Source organism: Heteronotia binoei, chromosome 1, assembly GCF_032191835.1.
Source record: "Heteronotia binoei isolate CCM8104 ecotype False Entrance Well chromosome 1, APGP_CSIRO_Hbin_v1, whole genome shotgun sequence".
NCBI lineage: Eukaryota > Metazoa > Chordata > Lepidosauria > Squamata > Gekkonidae > Heteronotia > Heteronotia binoei.
This window is the reverse complement of record NC_083223.1, coordinates 10284963-10308019: the sequence shown is the minus strand read 5'-3', so window position 1 is coordinate 10308019 and position 23057 is coordinate 10284963. Positions and strand designations below refer to the sequence as shown.

The following is a 23057-nucleotide window of genomic DNA, read 5'->3' as shown; positions in this document are numbered from 1 at the left end:
TCGCACAGGAGCTACAGAGCAATAGCTCTATTTTCTCCATTGGCTGAGGCTCCTCCCTTGGGGAGGAAGGAGCGAGGGATAGCTTGCCTTGCTAGGCTCTCTCAATCATACCGCAGAGCTACTGAGCCAAGCCTCTCTTCCTTCTGTTGGCTGAGGTACCCCCTCTCCCCTGGGGAAGGAAGGAAAGAGCCAGAGCTTCCTTTGCCCAGTTCCCTGGATCCCATGAGAGACATGCAAAGAGAGTACCTTTAAAACCAATGAACGCTAACATTTTAGGCATGTTTTAAGTTAAAAACAAATATTTAATTGTGTTTGTGTCCTTTATAAAGTTTTTTTTTTATCTCTACTATCTGATCTTAAATAGCTACACATATGGCCTGGGCTGACATGTATGGTTGCCAATCCCCAGGTGGGGAAGGAAATGAAGGTAATAAACCTCCGCAAAACCCAGCCTCAAATTACCAAATATTATCAAATAAATACCAATACTAGAAATTTATATTCAATTGTGCAAAAGCATTCCATATAGAAATGGCAAATAGAGAACATAAACCTTCACCCCGAAGTCATTTACAGACAAATCAATGTCCAGGAAATTCCAAAGGATGGATGAAGGCAGAAATGAAAAGGGTCAAGTCTTTCGTGAAGAACAATGCTTCCCGAAGAAGTTTTTTTTCGCATTGAAGAATTTCAAATAGAGAACGATGCTCCAAAGAACTTATTCTTTTGTACAGCAAGGCACATATGTTTTGGAAAGCGACGCAGTAGTACTTTGGTCCCACATTTCGCACTTTCCCTATGCAAAAAGGTTAAAACTCTTGGGGCTCTTTAGCTTGGAGAAATGTCGACTGTGGGGTGACATGATAGAGGTTTACAAGATTATGCATGGGATGGAGAAAGTAGAGAAAGAAGTACTTTTCTCCCTTTCTCACAATACGAGAACTCGTGGGCATTCAATGAAATTGCTGAGCAGTCGGGTTAAAACGGATAAAAGCAAGTACTTCTTCACCCAAAGGGTGATTAATGCATGGAATTCACTGCCACAGGAGGTGGTGGCGGCTACAAGCATAGCCAGCTTTAAGAGGGGATTGGATAAAAATATGGAGCAGAGGTCCATCAGTGGCTATTAGCCACAGTATATGTGTGTGTGTGTGTGTGTGTGTACACACACACATATATTGGCCACTGTGTGATACAGAGTGTTGGACTGGATGGGTCATTGGCCTGATCCAATATGGCTTCTCTTATGTTCTTATGTTTCTACAAGCTGTACACAAAAGCGAAATGTTAAACCATACAAAATATTAAGCACACGCTGTGGGAAAGTCTCTAGTGTGGGAAAATTCATACCTTCTAACAATTTTCCCACACTAGAGACTTTCCCACAGTTTAAGTTCTTTGGAGCATCGTTCTCTATTTGAAATTCTTCAATGCAAAAAAACTTCTTCTGGAAGGAATTGTTCTTCACGAAAGACTTGACCGTTTGAATTTCTGCCTTTATCCAGCCTTTGGAATTTCCTGGACATTGATTTGTCTGTGAATGGCTTTGAGTGAAGGTTTATGTTCTTTATTTGCCATTTATATATGGAATGCTTTTGCACAATTGAATATAAATTTCTAGTATTTGTATTTATTTGATAGTAATGTTCAGTAATTTGAGGCTGAGTTTTGTGGGGGTTTATTACCTTAATTTCCTGCTCTATTATCTGCGTTGCTCTTTGTGGGTTGCTCAATTCCCAGGTGGGGGCAGGGGATCCCCTGATTTGGAGACCTCCCCCTGCTTCAGAAAGTGGGGGGCGGGGAGGGAAATGTCTGCTGGGAACTCTCTTATTCCCTGTGAAGACTTATTCCCATAGGAAATAATGGAGAATTGATCCGCGGATATCTGGGGCTCTGGAAGGGCTGTTTTTTGAGGTAGAGGCACCGGATTTTCAGTATAGCATCCAGTGCCTCTCCCCAAAATACCTCCCAAGTTTCAAAAATATTGGACCAGGGGGTCCAATTCTTTGAGCCCCCAAAGAAGGTGCCCCTATCCTTCATTATTTCCTATGGAAGGAAGGTATTTTAAAAAGTTGTGCTGTCCCTTTCAATGTGATGGCCAGAACTCCCTTTGGGGTTCAATTATGCTTGTCACACCCTTGCTTCTGGCTCCACCCCCGATGTCTCCTGGCTCCACCCCCAAAGTCCCCAGATATTTCTTAGATTGGACTTGGCAACCCTACCGACATGACTCGGCCCAAACCGACACGGCCCAGCTCAACAAGGTCTCGTTTATGTCAGATCCGGCCCTCCTAACAAATGAGTTCGACACCCCTCGGCTAAAAGGTTGATGCCATCATTGCAGCAGGCACATAGCCATTCTTGAAATGGCCTTTTCTTGTATCTCCCCTCTTCGTCCTTTAAAACGTGGAGCTGTTTTTTTTTTCTTGGTGTTTCTTGCAGGTTTTTAGCTACAGCGTTACAGTGCCCAGCCCTCCTGGGGTCGTCCTGCACTGGACTGATTTATCTGTTAATTTGTTCTGCCTCACCATCCAGCTGCTTTATTAGCATCCTGGTTCTTTTTATACGGCAGGCCTAAGTGGAAGTATATCAAAACAATATTGAAATCTCTTTTTTTCCCCCTCTCTTGGCGATAGTTTATGATCAAGAGACACACACCCCTTCCTAAGTACCTGGATTCTTTTCTCTAATGCAGGGGTGGCCAACGGTAGCTCTCCAGATGTTTTTTGCCTACAACTCCCATCAGTCCCAGCCATTGGCCATGCTGGCTGGGGCTGATGGGAGTTGTAGGCAAAAAACATCTGGAGAGCTACCGTTGGCCACCCCTGCTCTAATGGAAATTCAACGTACCTAGAAAGAGGAAGAAGAAGACAAGGAAGAAGAAGGAGAAGGAGATGGAGATGATGATGAAGAAGATGATTTTGAATTTATATCTTGCCCTCCACTCTGAATCTCAGAGTCTCGGAACAGCTCACAATCAATTGGGGAGGGACGGTGGCTCAGTGGTAGAGTATCTGCTTGGTAAGCAGAAAGTCCCAGGTTCAATCCCTGGCATCTCCAAAAAGGGTCCAGGCAAGTAGGCATGAAAATCCTCAGCTTGAGACCCTGGAGAGCCGCTGCCAGTCTGAGAAGACAATACTGACTTTGATGGACCAAGGGTCTGATTCAGTATAAGGCAGCTTCATATGTTCTTTTTCTTCCTCTTTGTCCCCCCCCCCCCAACAGGCACCCTGTGAGGTAGGCGAGGCTGAAAGAGCTCTCCCAGAAGTGGCCCTTTCAAGGACAACTCTGCGAGAGCTATGGCTGACCCAAGGCCATCCCAGCAGCTACGAGTGAAGGAGTGGGAATTCAAACCTGGTTCTCCCAGATAAAAGTCTGTGCACTTAACCACTACACCAAACTGGCTCTCATGTACATGTCAAGGGACACCAAAGTACCGGCAGGTTATGGAGAAAGTGATCAGTTGGCTACAATCCATGGAGTGATACGTTATGGAGCCTCAAAGAACTTGGAAGGGGCTGTATGGTTCGTTATCTACAGGGTTGTTATCTCTGGGTTGGGAAATTCCTGGAGATCTGGGGGTGGAGCCTGAGGAGGGCAGAGTTTGAGGAGGGGAGGGGCTTCAGCATGGTATAATACCCAGGGGTCATTTTGTAGAATAGCTGGCAGAGCTCATTAGCGTAACTCATTAGCATATGCTGCCCCCCCCCCCAGCCAAAAGCAACACGATGCACGAAAGGAGAGCCCTGGGCGAGTGAGGCCTGCTTGGGCTGGCTAGAGACCCAGCCAGCCCAAGCAGGCCTCGCTCGCCTGGGACTCTCCTGGACCGCCCTCACCTTTAGTCAAAAAGCCAGCAAGCCACCTGCCACCCAAAATCGCATAAGAAGTGGAGAAAGGGTGGCACGGGCTTCTCCCGGGATTAATGAGGGCTGCTGGGGATGTGGCAGAGCCCCTGGTGGCTGTAGGGTTGCCAAGTCCAATTCAAGAAATATCTGGGGACATGGGGAGTGGAACCAGAAGATATTGGGGTGGAGCCAGGAGTAAGGTTGTGACGAGTATAATTGAACTCCAACGGGAGTTTGGGCCATCCCATTGAAAGGGACTGCCCACCTTTCAAATGCCTTCCCTCCATTGGAAATAATGAAGGATAGGGGCACCATCTTTTGGGGCTCACAGAATTGGACTCCCTGGTCCAATCCTTTTGAAATTTGGAGGGTGTTTAGAAGAGAGGCACCCGATGCTATGCTGCAAATTTGGTGCCTCTACCTCAAACCACAGCCCCAACCCCCCACCCCGAGCTTCAGATACCCGCAGATCAATTCTCCATTATATCCTATGGGAATCGGTCTCAAGGAGTGCCCGGGAGACATCCCCCCCACTTTCTGATGACCCTGAAGTAGGGGTAGGGCCTCCAAACCAGGGGATCCCCCGCCCCCACCTGGGGATTATACAACACACAGAGAGTAACACGGCAAAAGGACCAAAAAAATCAAAGGTACATAACGCACCGTGAAAACCAGCTTCTATTATTGAATTCTACAAAGTCAACAAACATAAACATACTCGTGTACAAATTCCACCGTCATAAATTACAAAACAACCATAACTTTCGGTCCTTAAATGAAAAAGGAAGCATTAGCACCAAGAGTCCTTCTTTTCATCCTGTGGTAAAACTTTCCACCTCATTCCATGGAATCCTGGTGTGGTACTCCAGATGTTTAATGTTTGTCAAAAAAAAATGCAGCCAATAATCCAAGTTTCCAAGGGCGAGGTCGTACGGAACCCTCGTTTCGTGTGAGCGTCTTCAAGGAAACATATTCGCATTCAATGGGTACATATGAACATATACGAACATATGAAGCTGCCTTATACTGGATCAGACCCTGGGTCCATCAAAGTCAGTATTGTCTTCTCAGACTGGCAGCGGCTCTCCAGGGTCTCAAGCTGAGGTTTTTCACACCTATTTGCCTGGACCCTTTTTTGGAGATGCCAGGGATTGAGCCTGGGACCTTCTGCTTCCCAAGCAGATGCTCTACCCCTGAGCCACCGTCCCTCCCCAAGCTGCAATAATCTTCTTAGCAATTTTTCTGAAGTATCAGGCCAAGTAGGCAGCTTGTTTAAACGAACACTTACAAGGATTGGCAACCTTAGGTGGCAGACTGGCTGCCCGGTCTCCTAATCCAGGGATTGTTATGCAGCTGCACCTCCTATTCAATGGGCAAGGTATAGGTGGGGAGGAAGAGGGGGAACCCTCAGAAAGGTTCAGGAGCTACGCTCTTGTGAGCTCCTGCTGAATCTGAGGCCTGGTAATGCCATAGTGACCACCTTCCAAGCATCCGTTTTCTCCAGGGGAACTGATCTCTGTCATCCAGAGATCAACCGTAATGCTGGGAGATTTCCAGAAACACCCCCACCCCCCACCCCAGGAGGCTGGCAAATTTGGAGAGCCAGTTTGGCGTAGTGGTGAAGTGTGCGGACTCTTATCTGAGAGAACCGGGTTTGATTCCCCACTCCTCCACTTGCACCTGCTGGCATGGCCTTGGGTCAGCCATAGCTCTGGCAGAGGTTGTCCTTGAAAGGGCAGCTGCTGTGAGAGCTCTCTCAGTCCCACCCACCTCACAGGGTGTCTGTTGTGGGGGAGGAAGGGAAAGGAGATTGTGAGCCGCTCTGAGACTCTTCGGAGTGGAGGGCGGGATATAAATCCAATATCTTCATCTACCTCACAGGGTGTCTGTTGTGGGGGAGGAAGGTAAAGGAGATTGTGAGCTGCTCTGAGACTCTTCGGAGTGGAGGGCGGGATATAAATCCAATATCTTCATCTACCTCACAGGGTGTCTGTTGTGGGGGAGGAAGGGAAAGGAGATTGTGAGCCACTCTGAGACTCTTCGGAGTGGAGGGCGGGATATAAATCCAATATCTTCATCTACCTCACAGGGTGTCTGTTGTGGGGGAGGAAGGGAAAGGAGATTGTGAGCCGCTCTGAGACTCTTCGGAGTGAAGGGCGGGATAGAAATCCAGTATCTTCATCTACCTCACAGGGTGTCTGCTGTGGGGGAGGAAGGGAAAGGAGACTGTGAGCCGCTCTGAGACTCTTCGGAGTGGAGGGCGGGATAGAAATCCAGTATCTTCATCTACCTCACAGGGTGTCTGCTGTGGGGGAGGAAGGGAAAGGAGATTGTGAGCCGCTCTGAGACTCTTCGGAGTGGAGGGCGGGATATAAATCTAATATCTTCATCTACCTCACAGGGCGTCTGTTGTGGGGGAGGAAGGGAAAGGAGATTGTGAGCCGCTCTGAGACTCTTCGGAGTGGAGGGCGGGATATAAATCCAATATCTTCATCTACCTCACAGGGTGTCTGCTGTGGGGGAGGAAGGTAAAGGAGATTGTGAGCCGCTCTGAGACTCTTCGGAGTGGAGGGCGAGATATAAATCCAATATCTCCTTCTTCTTCAAATGGCAATTCTAGTCCAATCTCCTGCCAATGCAAGAAATCCAAATCTAGAGCATTCCCAATAAAGAGATTTCTCGCACTGAGGACAGGGTAGGACTCGATGTCGTATAAGCCCATTCTGAATAATATACTTGGCGGGGGGTGGGAACCGAAACGCCGATATTTAATGTTCCGTGTTCCATCAGTATAGCTAGACGGGCATGCATAGCGCTTGGTTTCTTCCCCTTGATATCCAGAACTGTACGTAGCCAAAGGGACTGTGTGGGCGTTTGGCCGTTTCGATTCTCTTCCCGCCCCCTGGAATTCCTTTCAAGCACGCTTTTGATTTCTGTTCTTTTTAATTATTTTCTCTCCCACAATAACCCAAGCATTTCAAGCTCAGAGCAAGAGAGACAGAGACAGACATAATTGCCAGCAGAGGCAGCTTCAGGTATGATCTCTTCACTGTCTCTGTGACATAAATGTGTATTGATTTTGAGATATTTTTCCCCTTTTCACTTTCTGCCGCGGCAAAGAAGTCTGGTTTAGCCGAGTGGACCCTGTATTCTTTTTGTCGGGTTCTTTTTGGCTCTCTAAGGGCAGTCTCCATCCCAAATGACACATCCAATCCTGATGATATTTTAAGTCTTTTCTTAAGCAATGTTTGATCCTGCTACGTGGTCCACACCAATACTTAAAATAATCCCAACCATTAGTAGAAACCAATGAGTTTTCTTTGTAGCATAATAGCATAAACTCCTTTGTAGCATAATAGCATAAACTCCTTTGCATAATAGGCCGCACCTCTCTGATGTAGCCAATCCCCCAAGCGCTTGTTGTTGTTGTTCAGTCGCACAATCGAGTCAGACTCTTTGCGACCCCATGGACCAAATCACGCCAGGCCTTCCTGTCTTCCACCATCCTCCCAAGTCTGCTCAAATTCATGTTAGTTACATCAGTAACGCTGTCCAGCCATCTCCTCTTTTGCCATCCCCTTCTTCTTTTGCCTTCTGTCTATCCCAGCATCAGGGTCTTTTCCAGTGAGAAGTAGACAATACTGTTATTGATACTTCCCAGTAGGCAGCCGTGTTGGTCTGAAGCAATAGAACAAAGCAGTAGACAAGTGCACCTTTAAGACCAACTAATTTTTATTCAGAATGTAAGTTTTCGTATGCTCTTAAGCAGACTTCATCAGACAAAATGGGAGTGGAAGCAGCAGTTCTTAATATGTGGGCAGTGTAGAATCATGGGAATGTTTTTAGCAGATTAAAAGAATCACAAATAGGGATGTGTTTGTTCACCCTCCAGTGTTTTTTCAGCCCTCCTTTGTCCTAACACTAATGAACACAGATCCCTATTTGTGATTCTTTTAATCTGCTACAAACATTCCCATGATTCTACGCTGCCCCCTTATATTAAGAATCGCTGCTTGCCATTCCCATTTTGTCTGATGAAGTCTGCTTAAGAGCGTACGAAACCTTACGTTCTGAATAAAACTCAGTTGGTCTTAAAGGTGCACTTGTTTACTGCTGTGTTATTGACACTGTTATTGTCTCCAGTCTGAGTAGAAAATACTGTTATTGATGAACCAAGGGTCTGATTCAATATAAAGCAAGGAGAGGCTGCGGCTCAGTAGAAGAGCATCAACTTGGCACGCAGAAGGTTCCAGGTTCAATCCCCAGCATCTCCAGTTGAGAGGACCAGGAAGGAGATGATGGGAAAGACCTCAGCCTGAGACCCTGGAATGCTGTAGAGAGGCTGTGGTTCAATCCCCAGCATCTCCAATTGAGAGGACCATGTAGGAGGTGCTGGGAAAGACCTCAACCTGAGACCCTGGAATGCTGTAGAGAGGCTGCGGTTCAATCCCCAGCATCTCCAACTGAGAGGACCAAGTAGGAGGTGATGGGAAAGAACTCAACCTGAGACCCTGGAATGCTGTAGAGAGGCTGTGGTTCAATCCCCAGCATCTCCAATTGAGAGGACCAGGAAGGAGGTGATGGGAAAGACCTCAACCTGAGACCCTGGAATGCTGTAGAGAGGCTGTGGTTCAATCCCCAGCATCTCCAATTGAGAGGACCAAGTAGGAGGTGATGGGAAAGACCTCAGCCTGAGACCCTGGAATGCTGTAGAGAGGCTGTGGTTCAATCCCCAGCGTCTCCAATTGAGAAGACCAAGTAGGAGGTGATGGGAAAGACCTCAGCCTGAGACCCTGGAATGCTGTAGAGAGGCTGTGGTTCAATTCCCAGCATCTCCAATTGAGAGGACCAGGAAGGAGATGATGGGAAAGACCTCAACCTGAGACCCTGGAATGCTGTAGAGAGGCTGTGGTTCAATCCCCAGCATCTCCAATTGAGAGGACCAAGTAGGAGGTGATGGGAAAGACCTCAGCCTGAGACTCTGCAGAGCGGCTGCCAGTCTGAGCAGACAAGAAGAAGATGATACTGGATTTATATCCCGCCCTCCACTCCAAATCTCAGAGTCTCAGAGTGGCTCACAATCTCCTTTACCTTCCTCCCCAACAACAGACACTATGTGAGGTGGGTGGGGCTGAGAGGACTCTCACAGAGGCTGTCCTTTCAAGGACAACTCCTGCGTTAGCTATGGCTGACCCAAGGCCATTCCAGCAGCTGCAAGTGGAGGAGTGGGGAAACAAACTCGGTTCTCCCAGATAAGAGTCCGCACACTTAACCACTACACCAAACTGGCACCAAACAATACCTACCTTGATGGACCCAGGGTCTGGTGTAGTATCAGGTGGCTTTGTGTTTTCAGCTCTATATTTCTGAATGTTTCAGCTCTCTTCCAAACAGCAGTTCACTGCATCCCGATTCTATCCACTCATTTAGATTCTATCCACTCATTTAGTACTACTACTACTAATAATTTTTATTTATATCCCGCCCTCCCCGCCAAGGCAGGCTCAGGGCGGCTCACAAACATGGAAAGCGCTATGACGTACAGTAAATATATTATACAATAAAATACAATAAAATACATTAAATAAATAGATTAATTAAAACCACAACAGATAAGGTGCTATAATACAAAACGATGTATATCAGATGGCTGGATGTCATTTCAGGATTCCGTCTTGTAGGCCATTTGGAGAAGAATAGTTTTACATGCCCTGCGGAACTGATTATAGTCCCGCAGGGCTCGAACCTCGGCTGGTAGATGATTCCACCAATGGGGAGCCGTTACTGAGAAGGCCTGCTCTCGGGTTGTTTTCAGTTTGGCCTCCCTTGGTCCAGGGATTTTTAAGAGATTTTGGGAGCTAGATCTCAGTGCTCTCTGGGGAGTGTTATGACCGGAACATGCACTGAAGTATTCACAAGGCTAGATTAATGCGCCAGAATCTACTTTATTGACAAAGAGCCTTGTGTCGTATTAAAGCTCCGACAGCTTTATGGCGCCATAATTCTGCTCTAACATGACATGATGCAGAGCCGTGCTTTTTTTGGCTACAAGAGGATGTTGCCCTTTGCCCACTGAAATCCAGCCTTATCCCCTGTGAACAGCTGAGAGGTAGCCCTTTGACCAGTGGTTCAGCTTGCACAGGTAGGCTTGCCAGCCTCCAGATGGGGCCTGGAGATCTCCGACAATCACAACTAGGGTTGCCAAGTCCAATTCCAGAAATATCTGGGGACGTTGGGGGTGGAGCCAGGAGACTTTGGGGGTGGAGCCAGGAGACATTTGGGGGTGGAGCCAGGAGCAAGGGTGTGACAAGCATCATTGGATGCCAAAGAGAGTTCTGGCCATCACGTTTCAAGGGACCGCACACCTTTGAAATGCCTTCCCTCCATTCGGAATCGTGAAGGATAGGGGCACCTTCTTTTGGGGCTCATAGAATTGGACCCCCTGGTCCGATATTTTTGAAACTTGGAGGGTGTTTTGGGGAGAGACATTGGATGCTATGTAGAAAATTTGGTGCCTCCACCGCAAAAAACAGCGCCCCCCCCCAAGCCCCAGTTACCCACACATCAATTCTTCATTATACTCTGTGGGAATTGGCTGCTTTGAAGGGTGGAGTCTATGGTATTATATTCCACTGAGGTCCCTCCCTTCACCAGCCCCTCCCTCCCCAGGCTACAGAACTCCCCACTCACACTGGTCTTGGGGGATAAGAGCAGCATTTTTTTTGGGGGGGGGGTATTTTAGGAAGGGGAGAAAGGAAGTCAGAAGAACATAAGAGAAGCCATCTTGGATCAGGCCAGTGGTCCATCCAGTCCAACATTCTGTGTCACACAATGGCCAAAATCCAGGGGGCATCAGGAGGTTCATCAGCGGGGCCAGAACTCCAGAAGCCCTCCCACTGTGACCCCTCCTCAAGCACCAAGAAGACAGAGCATCACTGCCCCAGACAGAGTGTTCCTTCTATACCTTATGTTTAACATCCACCAAGAGCATTAAAGAAGCCATGTTGGATCAGGCCAATGGCCAAACTAATCCCAACACTCTGCGTCACACAGTGGCCAAAACCCCGGGGCCATCAGGAGGTCCATTAGTGGGGCCAGGACACCAGAAGCCCTCCCACTGTTGCCCCCCCCCCCCAGCACCAAGAATAGAGAGCATCACTGCCCCAGACAGAGTGTTCCTTCTATACCTTATGGCTAACATCCACCAAGAGCATAAGAGAAGCCATGTTGGATCAGGCCAATGGTCCTTCCAGTCCAACACTGTGTCACTCAGTGGCCAAAACCCAGAGGTCATCAGGAGGTCCACCAGTGGGGCCAGAACTCCAGAAGCCCTCCCACTGTGACCCCTCCTCAAGCACCAAGAAGACAGAGCATCCCTGCCCCAGACAGAGTGTTCCTTCTATACCTTATGGTTAACATCCACCAAGAGCATAAAAGAAGCCATGTTGGATCAGGCCAATGGCCCAACCAGTCCCAACACTCGGCGTCATACAGTGGCCAAAACCCCGGGGCCATCAGGAGGTCCATTAGTGGGGCCAGGACACCAAAAACCCTCCCACTGTTGCCCCCCCCCCCAGCACCAAGAATAGAGAGCATCACTGCCCCAGACAGAGTGTTCCTTCTATACCTTATGGCTAACATCCACCAAGAGCATAAGAGAAGCCATGTTGGATCAGGCCAATGGTCCTTCCAGTCCAACACTGTGTCACTCAGTGGCCAAAACCCAGAGGTCATCAGGAGGTCCACCAGTGGGGCCAGAAGCCCTTCCACTGTTGTCCCCCAAGCACCAAGAACACAGAATATCACTGCTACAGACATAAAAACATAGGATATGTCCTGTTGGATCAGGCCAATGGCCCATCCAATCAAATACACTGTGTCACACAGTGGCCAAAACGCAGGTGCCATCAGGAGGTCCACCAGTGAGGTCAGAGCTCCATAAACCTTCCCACAGTTGCTCCCCAAGCACCAAGAATACAGAATATCACTGCTACAGACATAAAAACATAGGATATGTCCTGTTGGATCAGGCCAATGGCCCATCCAATCAAATACACTGTGTCACACAGTGGCCAAAACGCAGGTGCCATCAGGAGGTCCACCAGTGAGGTCAGAGCTCCATACACCTTCCCACAGTTGCTCCCCAAGCACCAAGAATACATAGCGTCACGGCTCCTACCATCATGCCACCTTGTGGCCAATAATCATGGGTGAACCTCTGCTCCATCTGTTTCTCTAATCCCCTCTTGACGCTGTCTATGCTTTTCGCCACCACTTCCTGAGGCAGTGCTCATACTCCACTAGCACTGCCAACACTGGGTTGGGAAATCTGGGGTGGGGTTTGTGGAAGAGAAACACTTCAGTGGGATGTGATGCTATAGTGCAACCACAAACCAGGCATTTCCTCCAGGGGGAACGGACTCCATAGTCTAGAAACTGGTTGTAATTTTAGGAGATCCCCAGGCCCTACCTGGAGGTTGGCAAACCTGTGCTCCACTGACAGGTCATTCGACAGTATCCAAGCCCGTATTCTGTTGGGTACATATCCTGGAAACTTGAGAGACAGGAGATAAGAACTGTGAATCTGTAACTCAGGAGTGTCAAACATGCGGCCCAGGGGCCAAATCAGGGCCTCGGAGGGCTCCTATCAGGCCCCCAGCAACTGGCTGTCCTCTGCTTCCTTCTCCCTCTCTCTTGCTTCCTTCTGCATCACAGCTTGCTTTGCAAGGCTTCCTCAGCTGCACAGGAGCTACAGAGCAAAGCCTCTGCCTTCTCCATTGTCTGAGGCTCCTCCCTTGGTGAGGAAGGGGGGGAGCTTTTCCAGGCTCTCTCAATCGCACAACAGAGCTACTGAGCCAAGCCTCTCTTCCTTCTATTGGCTGAGGCTCCTCCCCCTCCTGGTCCCCTGGGGAAGGAAGGAAAGAGCCAGAGCTTCCTTTGCCCAGTTCCCTGGATCCCACAGGAGAGATACAAAGAAAGCACCTTTAAGACCAACGAGTGCTAATGTTTTAAGCATGTTTAAAGTTTTGTTTTTGTTAAAAAAAAAAAACCCAAAACATTTATTAATCTGGTACTTGCTCTCAGCTGCTAGAACATTGTATGCGCAACTGTGAAAACAAAGGAAAATACCAGAGAAATGGGATTGGATTGTGAAAGTTTTATCGTGGAGTGAGATGGACAAATTAACTAAAACTTTAAGAGACTATGACATAGACATATTCAAAAAGGAGTGGAAGAAATTTAAAGAATGATTAAAGGGCTGGAACACTTTCCCTATGAAGAAAGGTTGAAACGCTTGGGACTCTTTAGCTTGGAGAAACGTCGACTGCGGGGTGACATGATAGAGGTTTACAAGATAATGCATGGGATGGAGAAAGTAGAGAAAGAAGTACTTTTCTCCCTTCCTCACAATACAAGAACTCGTGGGCATTCAATGAAATTGCTGAGCAGCCAGGTTAAAACCCAAAGGGTGATTGGCATGTGGAATTCACTGCCACAGGAGGTGGTGGCGGCCATAAGCATAGCCACCTTCAAGAGGGGTTTAGATAAAAATATGGAGCAGAGGTCCATCAGTGGCTATTAGCCACAGTGTGTGTGTATATATAAAAATTTTTGCCACTGTGTGACACAGAGTGTTGGACTGGATGGGCCATTGGCCTGATCCAACTTGGCTTCTCTTATGTTCTTATGAGACACAGAGTGTCGGACAGGATGGGCCATTGGCCTAATCCAACATGGTTTCTCTTATGTTCTTATGTGACAAAGAGTGTCGGACTGGATGGGCCATTGGCCTGATCCAACATGGCTTCTCTTATGTTCTTAAAGGATATATGGAGAAAGAGTGGAAAGCAAAACGATATTGGACAATTTTTTAGTATTAGTGAGAGAAGAAAAGCATTGAACTTTGATAGATTAGTGGTACCTTTATAATGGAACTCAAATTACTAACTTCGGGGAAGTCAAATATTGGAGGGAAGGGGGGTAGAAATATCATATGGGTTAGTATAGAAAATGACAATTAAATATTGTAACCATATGTTATTAATAAATTGTTAAAACGAAACCCCCCCCCCAAAAACATTTAATTGCGTTTGCCTGTGTCCTTTATAAAGTTTATATCTCTGCTATCTAATCTGAAATAGCAACACACCTGGCTCAGCCCAACATGGTCTCATTTATGTCAGATTTGGCCCTCATAACAGAATGAATTGAATAGACACCCCCGCAGTGTAACTGATGGACAGACGGTAACGGGCTGCTGGCTTCTCCGCACACTTCGTTAAATTGGTAACATTTACAGAACCGTCCCTGCTGGCTGGCTTGTGATCAGAGCTCAGCTGCGCTTTCGCTTCTCGCCTACCACGTTCATCCTCGCTCTCAGTCTCGCAAACGTTTAATCCTCCTTTTCTGCATCCTTTGTGCCTTGCCTGGATGGGTGGCGCGTCGTGACGGCAATGTTCCGCTGGTTTAATTACGTCTGCGTTCGTTCGCCCACCATAGGCTCCCGGTCTCAATTCAGTCAGGTATCCCTTTATAAATGTGCATTTAAAAAAAGAGGTTTGTGAATCATCTTTTTTTTTTTTAATGGTTTGGCGTTCCATTTTTCTTTGTCGTTCCATTGCTGGTTTGGCCTCGGACTTGTGCTTATTAGCAGTAATACTCCAGTCCTGCTACAGAGGAAAAAAAGATAACCTGCCGTTTCTCAGAGACTGAATCCTTCCCCTGAGAGAAACATAAAAAGAACCGTGTTAGAGCAGGCCAGTGGTCCATCTGGCCAGCATCTGGTGTCACATAGTGGCCAACCAGTTCTTCTGCAGGACCAGCAAGAGGGTTTAGAGGCCGATGCCTTTACTTGATGTTGCCTCCTGTCTCTAGGATTCAGAGGATTGGTGCCTTTGAAGATGGAGGTTCCCCTCTGCCACTATGGCTAGTAGCCGTTGATAGATGTCTCCTCCATGAATTTATCTATAAGAACATCAGAAGAGCCCTGCTGGATCAAAGCAGGGAGGGTCCATCTTGTCCAGCATCTTGTTTCACACACTAGCCAACCAGTTCTTCTGGAGGGCCAACTACAGGGCAGAGAGACTGAAGCCTTCCCATCATAAGAACACGAGAAGAACCCTGCTGGATCAGACCAGTGGTCCATCTAGTCCAGCATCCTGTCTCACACAGTGGCCAACCAGTTCTTCTGGCGAGCCAACAACGGGGCAGAGAGGCCGAGGCCTTCCTCTGAGAGGAACCTCAGAAGAGCCCTGCTGGATCAGACCAGTGGTCCATCTAGTCCAGCATCCTGTCTCACACAGTGGCCAACCAGATTCTCTGGAGGGCCAACAATGGGGCATAGAGGATGAGGCCTTCATAAGAACATCAGAAGACCCTTGCCGGATCAGATCAATTGTCCATCTAGTCCAGCATTCTGTCTCACACAGTGGCCAACCAGTTCTTCTGGCGAGCCAACAACGGGGCAGAGAGACCGAGGCCTTCCTCTGAGAGGAACCTCAGAAGAGCCCTGCTGGATCAGACCAGTGGTCCATCTAGTCCAGCATCCTGCCTCACACAGTGGCCAACCAGATTCTCTGGAAGGCCAGCAATGGGGCATAGAGGATGAGGCCTTCATAAGAACATCAGAAGAGCCTTGCCGGATCAGATCAATCGTCCATCTAGTCCAGCCTCCTGTCTCACGTAGGAGCCAACCGGTTTCTCTGGAGGGCCAACAACAGGGCAGAGAGGTCGAGGCCTTCCTCTGGTGTTGCCTCGTGTCTCTGGGATCCAGAGGATTAGTGCCTCTGAAAGTGGAGGTTCCCTTCAGTCACTGCAGCTAGTAGCCATTGACAGACTTTTCCTCCATGAATCTATCTGATCCCCTTTTCAAGCTGTTTATTCCCATGGCTGTAGCATCCCGGTCTCATGACATCCTCTGGCAGAGAATTCCGCATTTTCTTCACTCTCTTTGTAAAGTAGTATTTCCCGTTGCCTGTTCTGAACCTACTGCACATCAGCTTCATTGGGTGCCCTTGAGTTCTAGTCTTCTTTCAATAAACAATTTTTATTAGTAACATATGGTAGCAAAACTATCTCTACAACTTATGAAAACTTAAAATGAAAGAAAAAACTCTCCACCCCATATCTTACTTTCCCCCCTCCCCTCCCCCCGTTGCTTGACCCCCGCCAGTGTTATTTACTTAAAGGAAACAAATATTAAAGGCACACTTAACTATTAAAGAAAAAAAAAACCCAACAGTTACCTTCTTATTTTAAAAAACCTTAATCATTATCAAAGATTGTCCAGTGTCCTTTTATTTTCCACTCTTTTTCTACGTATCTTCTGAATTTCTTCCACTCCAACTTAAAAAGTTCCAAATCATAGTCTCTTAATTTTCTTGTTAATTTGTCCATTTCACTCCATGACATAACTTTTGTAATCCAATCCCATTTCTCTGGTATTTTTTCTTGCTTCCACAGCTGTGCATATAATGTCCTAGCAGCTGAGAGCAAGTACCATATTAAAGATCTGTCTTCTTTTGGAAATTTTTCCATTTGTAATCCCAGCAGAAAAGTCTCTGCCACTTTATTGAATTCATATCCCAAAATCTTAGAAATCTCTTGCTGAATCATTTGCCAAAACATTTTAGCCCTTTCACAAGTCCACCACATATGATAGAAAGAACCTTCATGCTTTTTACATTTCCAACACCTATCTGGCATCTTGTTGTTCATCTTTGCTAATATTTTTGGAGTCATATACCATCTATACATCATCTTAAAGCAGTTTTCTTTAATACTATGACATGTTGCGAGTTTCATAGAATTTTTTCCACAAATATTCCTGTTGTGTCCTAGATTCAAATGGAGAACTGTTACTTTTGGAGGGAACTGTTACTTTTGGAGGGAAGCTGAACAAGCCAAGCTTGTACTCCACACCAGGGTTCCAGAGAAGGCCTAAGCATGCCCAATCAGGGGAAGGATTGAAACATAAGTAGCCAATCAACATCTAGGCTCATACTGTACCCTGATAGGCCCTTAGGCCTCTGTAAATAGCCAATCCATGTACATAGTTAAGGTCCAATCAGAAGGGGGCAAGAATTGTATAAAGGAGCAGGAGGTTTGAATAGAGCTCAGTCTGTGTTGGTGTTCCTGAAGTAAAGCTTGCTGAAATCACTCTCCGACTCTGGTCTCTTACTGCGCCGACCCCAGTACTTTACAATTCCCAAGATTCCAACCTTGAGTTCTAGTCTTTGGGGGGAGGGAGGGGAAAAAAATTCCCTTTTGTCCACTCTCTCCACCTCATGCATCATTTTATAAACCACTGTCATATCTCCCCTTAGTTATCTCTTTTCTAAACTGTACAGTACTCGGCTCTTCAGCCTTTCCTCCTAAGGAGAGACTCAGCTGTGAGTTTTGTTAGCTTTGGGTCAGTCCGTCTTTCTCGGGGTTATTTTTATATCTAATGGATGAGGAGAGAACCGTGTACCCCATCTTGAGATACTTGGAGTCAACGTGGGATTAAAAAAACATGACAGATAGTTGTATACGCAGGGGGAGCTTACAGGGCTCTTTTTTTGTAAGCTCTTGGAGGATTGGCTACATCCGGGGTGTGTGGCCTAATATGCAAAGGAGCTCCTGCTAGAATTCCACCCCTGTTGGTAGCCAAAGAGAAACCAGCTCCTCTGCTCACCGACAGGTGTAGAGAAAAGGAAGCTTGCTGAGAGACCTTGGACCAGTCACACACTCTCCGATTGACCTACTTCACACGTGAGGAGAATCTGGAAGAGACTGTTATAAGCCACCCTGGGCCCCTGCTGGGGAGAAAAGCAGCATGGAAATGAAGTCAATAAATGAATAAATTAAGGCACTCCATCACAGAACCTTTTTTATTTATTTATCTACTTCTGCCTTTTGCCTCGGCCTGGCTGGCCTGGGTGAGCCTTAACTTATGTGATCTCAGAAGCTAAGCGGGGTTGGCACTGACTAGTATTTGGATGGGAGAACACCAAGAAATAAGAGTCTTGATGTAGAGGCAGGCGACGGCAAACCGCCTCAGAACAACTCTTGCCTTAAAATCCCATGGTATCACCATAAGTTAGAAGAGAATGAAGACTTACCTTTATCCTGCCCTCCTTAGACTGGATGCTCTTTTCCCTTCTGATCTCTTTGCCTGCCTGGTCTCTTTTGCACTGTGGACTGGGCCTGTGAGGTCACAGAGAGCTTGTGTTGCCAGGGAGGGTCACTGGTTGTCTCTACTTGGAGAGCCAGTTTGGTGTAGTGGTTAAGTGTGCGGACTCTTTTCTGGGAGAACCGGGTTTGATTCCCCACTCCTCCACTTGCACCTGCTGAAATGGCCTTGGGTCAGCCATAGCTCTATCAGAGGTTGTCCTTGAAAGGGCAGCTGCTGGGAGAGCCCTCTCCAGCCCCACCCACCTCACAGGGTGTCTGTTGTGGGGGAGGAAGGTAAAGGAGATTGTGAGCCGCTCTGAGACTCTTTGGAGTGGAGGGCGGGATATAAACCCAATATCTTCTTCTTCTTCTTCTTCTACTGCAGGGATGGGGAACCTCTGTCCCGAGGGCCGTATGCGGCCCTCGAGGTCACTTGGTGTGGCCCTTGGGAACTGCTGGACCGAACCAAGCCACATGGCAGCCTCCCCGGGGCCTGGCTGGCCAGCGAGGATCGTGGGGCCCAGCCACGCCATGCAGTAGCCCCCTTAGGGCCAGGCAGGGATCACAGGGCCCAGATGTACTGTGCAGCAGCCTCCCTGGGGCCTGGCTGGCCGGCCAGAATTGCTGCAGGGCCTGGAAAAGCTACTGTCACAGTTCAGTTTGCACGTGATGATCCCAGATGGTGTGGCCTAATATGCTAATGAGGGTGTGCCCTAATATGCTAATATTAGGGGATGTGGTCTAATATGCTACTGAGTTCCTGCTGGGCTTTTTCTACAAAAAAGCCCTGGACCTATGCATTTGCCTAGGGAGGTGGGCCGAGGGTGTGTGTGTGTGTGTGTGTGTGTGTGCCAGATTAGGCTCTCCCCACATGACTTCAAATAGAAAAACAATTATTTGCATTAATTTTGCTGGCCTGAATCATTCTCCCTCGGCGGAGCACTGTTTTTTAAGTTGATAATTTTTTATGGCCCGCAGATGATGTTATACATATCCATATGGCCCTTGGCAGAAAAAAAGGTTCCCCACCCCTGTTCTATTGGGAGGCGGGGTCCTTTTCCCTTCTGACCTCCTGGCCTGCCTCATCTCCTTTGTGATGTCAACAGGGCCTGTGATGTCACAGAGAGCTTGCGTTGCCAGGGAGTGTCATCGGCTTTCACTAGCGGGAGGGGCAGGGGGGTCCTTTTCCCTTCTGACCTCCTTTCCTGCCTCATCTCCTTTGTGATGTCAACAGGGCCTGTGATGTCATAGAGAGCTTGTGTTGCTAGGGAGTGTCATTGGCTGTCGCTAGTGGGAGGGGCAGGGGGGTCCTTTTCCCTTCTGACCTCCTGGCCTGCCTCATCTCCTTTGTGATGTCAACAGGGCCTGTGATGTCATAGAGAGCTTGTGTTGCCAGGGAGTGTCATTGGCTGTCACTAGCGGGAGGGGGCAGGGGGGTCCTTTTCCCTTCTGACCTTGCCTGCCTCTGTGATGTCAACAGGGCCTGTGATGTCATAGAGAGCTTGCGTTGCCAGGGAGTGTCATTGGCTGTCACTAGCGGGAGGGGGCAGGGGGGTCCTTTTCCCTTCTGACCTCCTTGCCTGCCTCATCTCCTTTGTGATGTCAACAGGGCCTGTGATGTCATAGAGAGCTTGTGTTGCCAGGGAGTGTCATTGGCTGTCACTAGCGGGAGGGGGCAGGGGGGTCCTTTTCCCTTCTGACCTCCTTGCCTGCCTCTGTGATGTCAACAGGGCCTGTGATGTCATAGAGAGCTTGCGTTGCCAGGGAGTGTCATTGGCTGTCACTAGCGGGAGGGGCAGGGGGGTCGTTTTCCCTTCTGTTCTCCTTGCCTGCCTCATCTCCTTTGTGATGTCAACAGGGCCTGTGATGTCATAGAGAGCTTGTGTTGCCAGGGAGGGTCATTAGCTTCGTTGCCTGTTTAACTACATGACTTGGGGGCCCCCTTGACCTAGATGGCCCAAACTGGTCTGATCATGCCAGATGTCAGAAGCTAAGCGGGGCCAGCCCTCATTAGTACTTGAATGGGAGATTTCTGAAAAGAGTTTTCTGTACCTTGCTTTTGAACATATGAAGCTGCCTTCTACTGAATCAGACCCCTGGACCATCAAAGTCAGTATTGTCTACTCAGACAATAGCAGCGGCTCTCCAGGGTGTCAAGCTGAGGTTTTTCGTGCCTATTTGCCTGGACCCTTTTTAGTTGGGGATGCCGGGGATTGAACCTGGGACCTTCTGCTTACCAAGCAGATGCTCTACCACTGAGCCACCGTCCCTCCCCAAATATGAAGCTGCCTTCTACTGAATCAGACCTTTGGTCCATCAAAGTCAGTATTTTCTACTCAGACTGGCAGCGGCTCTCCAGGGTCTCAAGCTGAGTATTTTCACACCTATTTGCCTGGACCCTTTTTAGTTGGAGATGCCAGGCATTGAACCTGGGACCTTCTGCTTACCAAGCAGAAGTTCTACCACTGAGCCACCGTCCCTCCCCAAATCAGTATTGTCTTCTCAGACTGGCAGGGCTCTCCAGGGTCTCAAGCTGAGGTTTTTCACACCTATTTGCCTGGACCCTTTTTTGGAGATGCCGGGGATTGAACCTGGGACCTTCTGCTTCCCAAGCAGATGCTCTGCCACTGAGCCACCGTCCCTCCCTTTTCTCTACCCTAGGGTGGTGGTCTTTAACTTGGGGTTTAAAATTGCCTTCCTTTCCTTTCCCCTCACCTAGTGAGGCAGGTGGGGCTGAGAGAGCTCTGAGAGAACTGGGACTGGTCCAAAGTCGCCCAGCAGGCTTTAAGTAGAGGAGAAGTGGAGAATCAAATCTGGTTCTCCAGACTCTCAACCACTGTACCACGCTGTCTGAGGAAATCCAGGGTTGCTATGCAGAGTCAGGTAGTGGCAAATCACCTCTATCCCAATATGGATGGCCCAGGCTAGCCGTCTAGCCAGTTTGGTGTAGTTGAGAACCAGTTTGGTGCAGTGGTGAAGTGCGTGGACTCTTGTCTGGGAGAACCAGGTTTGATTCCCCACTCCTCTCCTTGGCAGCTGCTGGAATGGCCTTGGGTCAGCCGTAGCTCTCATAGACCTTCTTCCCCTGTAGTGGTTAAGAGTGCAGACTCTGAGAGAACCGGCTTTGATTTCTCACTCCTCCACTTGCACCTGCTGGAATGGCCTTGGGTCAGCCATCGCTCTCACAGAGTTGTCCTTGAAAGGGCAGCCGCTGTAAGAGCTCTCTCAGCCCCACCTACCTCACAGGGTGTCTGTTGTGGGGGAGGATGGTAAAGGAGATTGTGAGCCACTGAGACACTGAGATTGAGAGCAGAGAGCAGGATATAAATCCAATATCATCATCTTCTCCTCCTCCTCCTCCTCCTTCTTCTCTCATCACATCTTGCAAGCTAAGCAGAGTCTGCTCTGGTAAGTATTTGGATGGGAGACCACCAAGGAACTCCAAGGTGGCTACGCAGAGGCAAGCAATGACGAAACACCTCTGCTCATCTCTTGCCTTGAGAACCCCAAGAGGGGTCAAGTCAGCTGGGACCAGATAGCAAATATATATATGAGTGACCAATGAGTGTGTGTTTCTCATACAAGATTAGTCCCTTAAGACATTTTTTTTGCTAATCATTTTTGTTTCTTTCCCCTAAAAGATTATACATTGTTAGCTTATAGATACCCAACAATGTGTTAATTGTGTTCTTCTTATTATTTTTTTAAATGCCCCTGCAGGTAAAAAAGGTTGTCCAGCAAGAAGGTTTCGGGAGAAGGAAACGGGGTTACCGAGACATCAACGAAATTGACATCAACATGAACGACCCTTTGTTTACAAAGCAATGGTACTTGGTAAGTAACGATAAGTGTTGTTTACAACTTCCCTTTTACGAGGCAATCAGTCCTGGAAAGCCATAAAAGGGAACTCATCAGGCAGATCTTCGGGGTGGGGTTAGGGTTAGGGTTAGGGGGATGCAAACGTATTAGTGGCTTTGATCCAGCCCAATTTTTCATTCAATCTTACCTAGTTTCCTTCCTTATTCCAGCCCACTTTTCCACATGGCTCTTCTTCTGGGGGGTCTTGCAGTCTGCAAATGCCAGTCACAAGGGACCCCCCCTCCTTTCTTTTTGGCCAATGAGAAAGCCGGTTGGATCGAATTTAGGATTTATTATTATTTTAGTTTATTCATAGACTCCTCCCTCTTCCAGCCATGAATGTTGCAATTGCGCCCTACAATTTTCCAGTTCAAGTTTTCAATGGGACTCTACAATGTTCAGTCTCTTCCACTGGGACAGTTTATATTATTAACATGTCAGCGGAGATCGGGACCATGGAGGTAACTGGAGGAAAACGACACGCTCACTCCGTGTAGAAAATAATTCTCCGGGTAATCCACACTTTGCAACTTCTGTGTGCTAGTAAACAATTCAGTAATATAGAACACAATGACAAACCACCCCGTAAAAAGTTTGCCGTGAAAACGTTGTGAAAGCAACGTCACCCCAGAGTCGAAAATGACTGGTGCTTGCACAGGGGACTACCTTTACCTTTAATACCGATAGCAAACCATCCTTTGCACAACAAACCTAAGGCCAAAGAACCATGCAACAGTTAAACTGTAGCCTTCCTGGGGTGCCATGCGCTTTAAAGCCGGTGCTGCTCTCACCCCCGTGCCCCCCCTCCTATAGCCCCCCTATGGTCCCCCCATAGCACTTAGCTATGAGGCTGCATCTCATGCCCCCCTCACACGTGTTGCCAAACTAGCTGGCCATTTGTGATAGGGAAAGGACTCTTCAGATTAGTCTTCTTTCTCTCCTTTTCACTGCAACCTGAATGTGAACTGCATTGACCTGAATAAATGTTAAGTTTACCTTTTGTTTTGCAATATACTTCTTGGGAGATTTATTTACTGCGTTCAGTAGCACCAGGGGTCATTTTGTAGTAAAATAGGTGGTGGAGCTCATTAGCACAACTCATTAGCATATGTCACCCGCCCACCAGCCAAAAGCAACCCGATTCAAGAAAGGAGAGCCCCGGGCGAGTGAGGCCTGCTTGGGCTGGCTAGAGATCCAGCC

At 47.9% G+C, this 23057-nt stretch overlaps 1 protein-coding gene across 1 annotated transcript in view; it reads left to right on the top strand.

Moving 5' to 3' along the window:
• Positions 1-23057, top strand: part of PCSK2 (proprotein convertase subtilisin/kexin type 2) — a 209331-nt gene that overhangs the window by 99794 nt on the left and 86480 nt on the right. Inside the window, 1 exon segment of the mRNA XM_060230741.1 lies at positions 21720-21833. Within this exon segment, the coding sequence (XP_060086724.1) occupies positions 21720-21833 (114 nt within the window).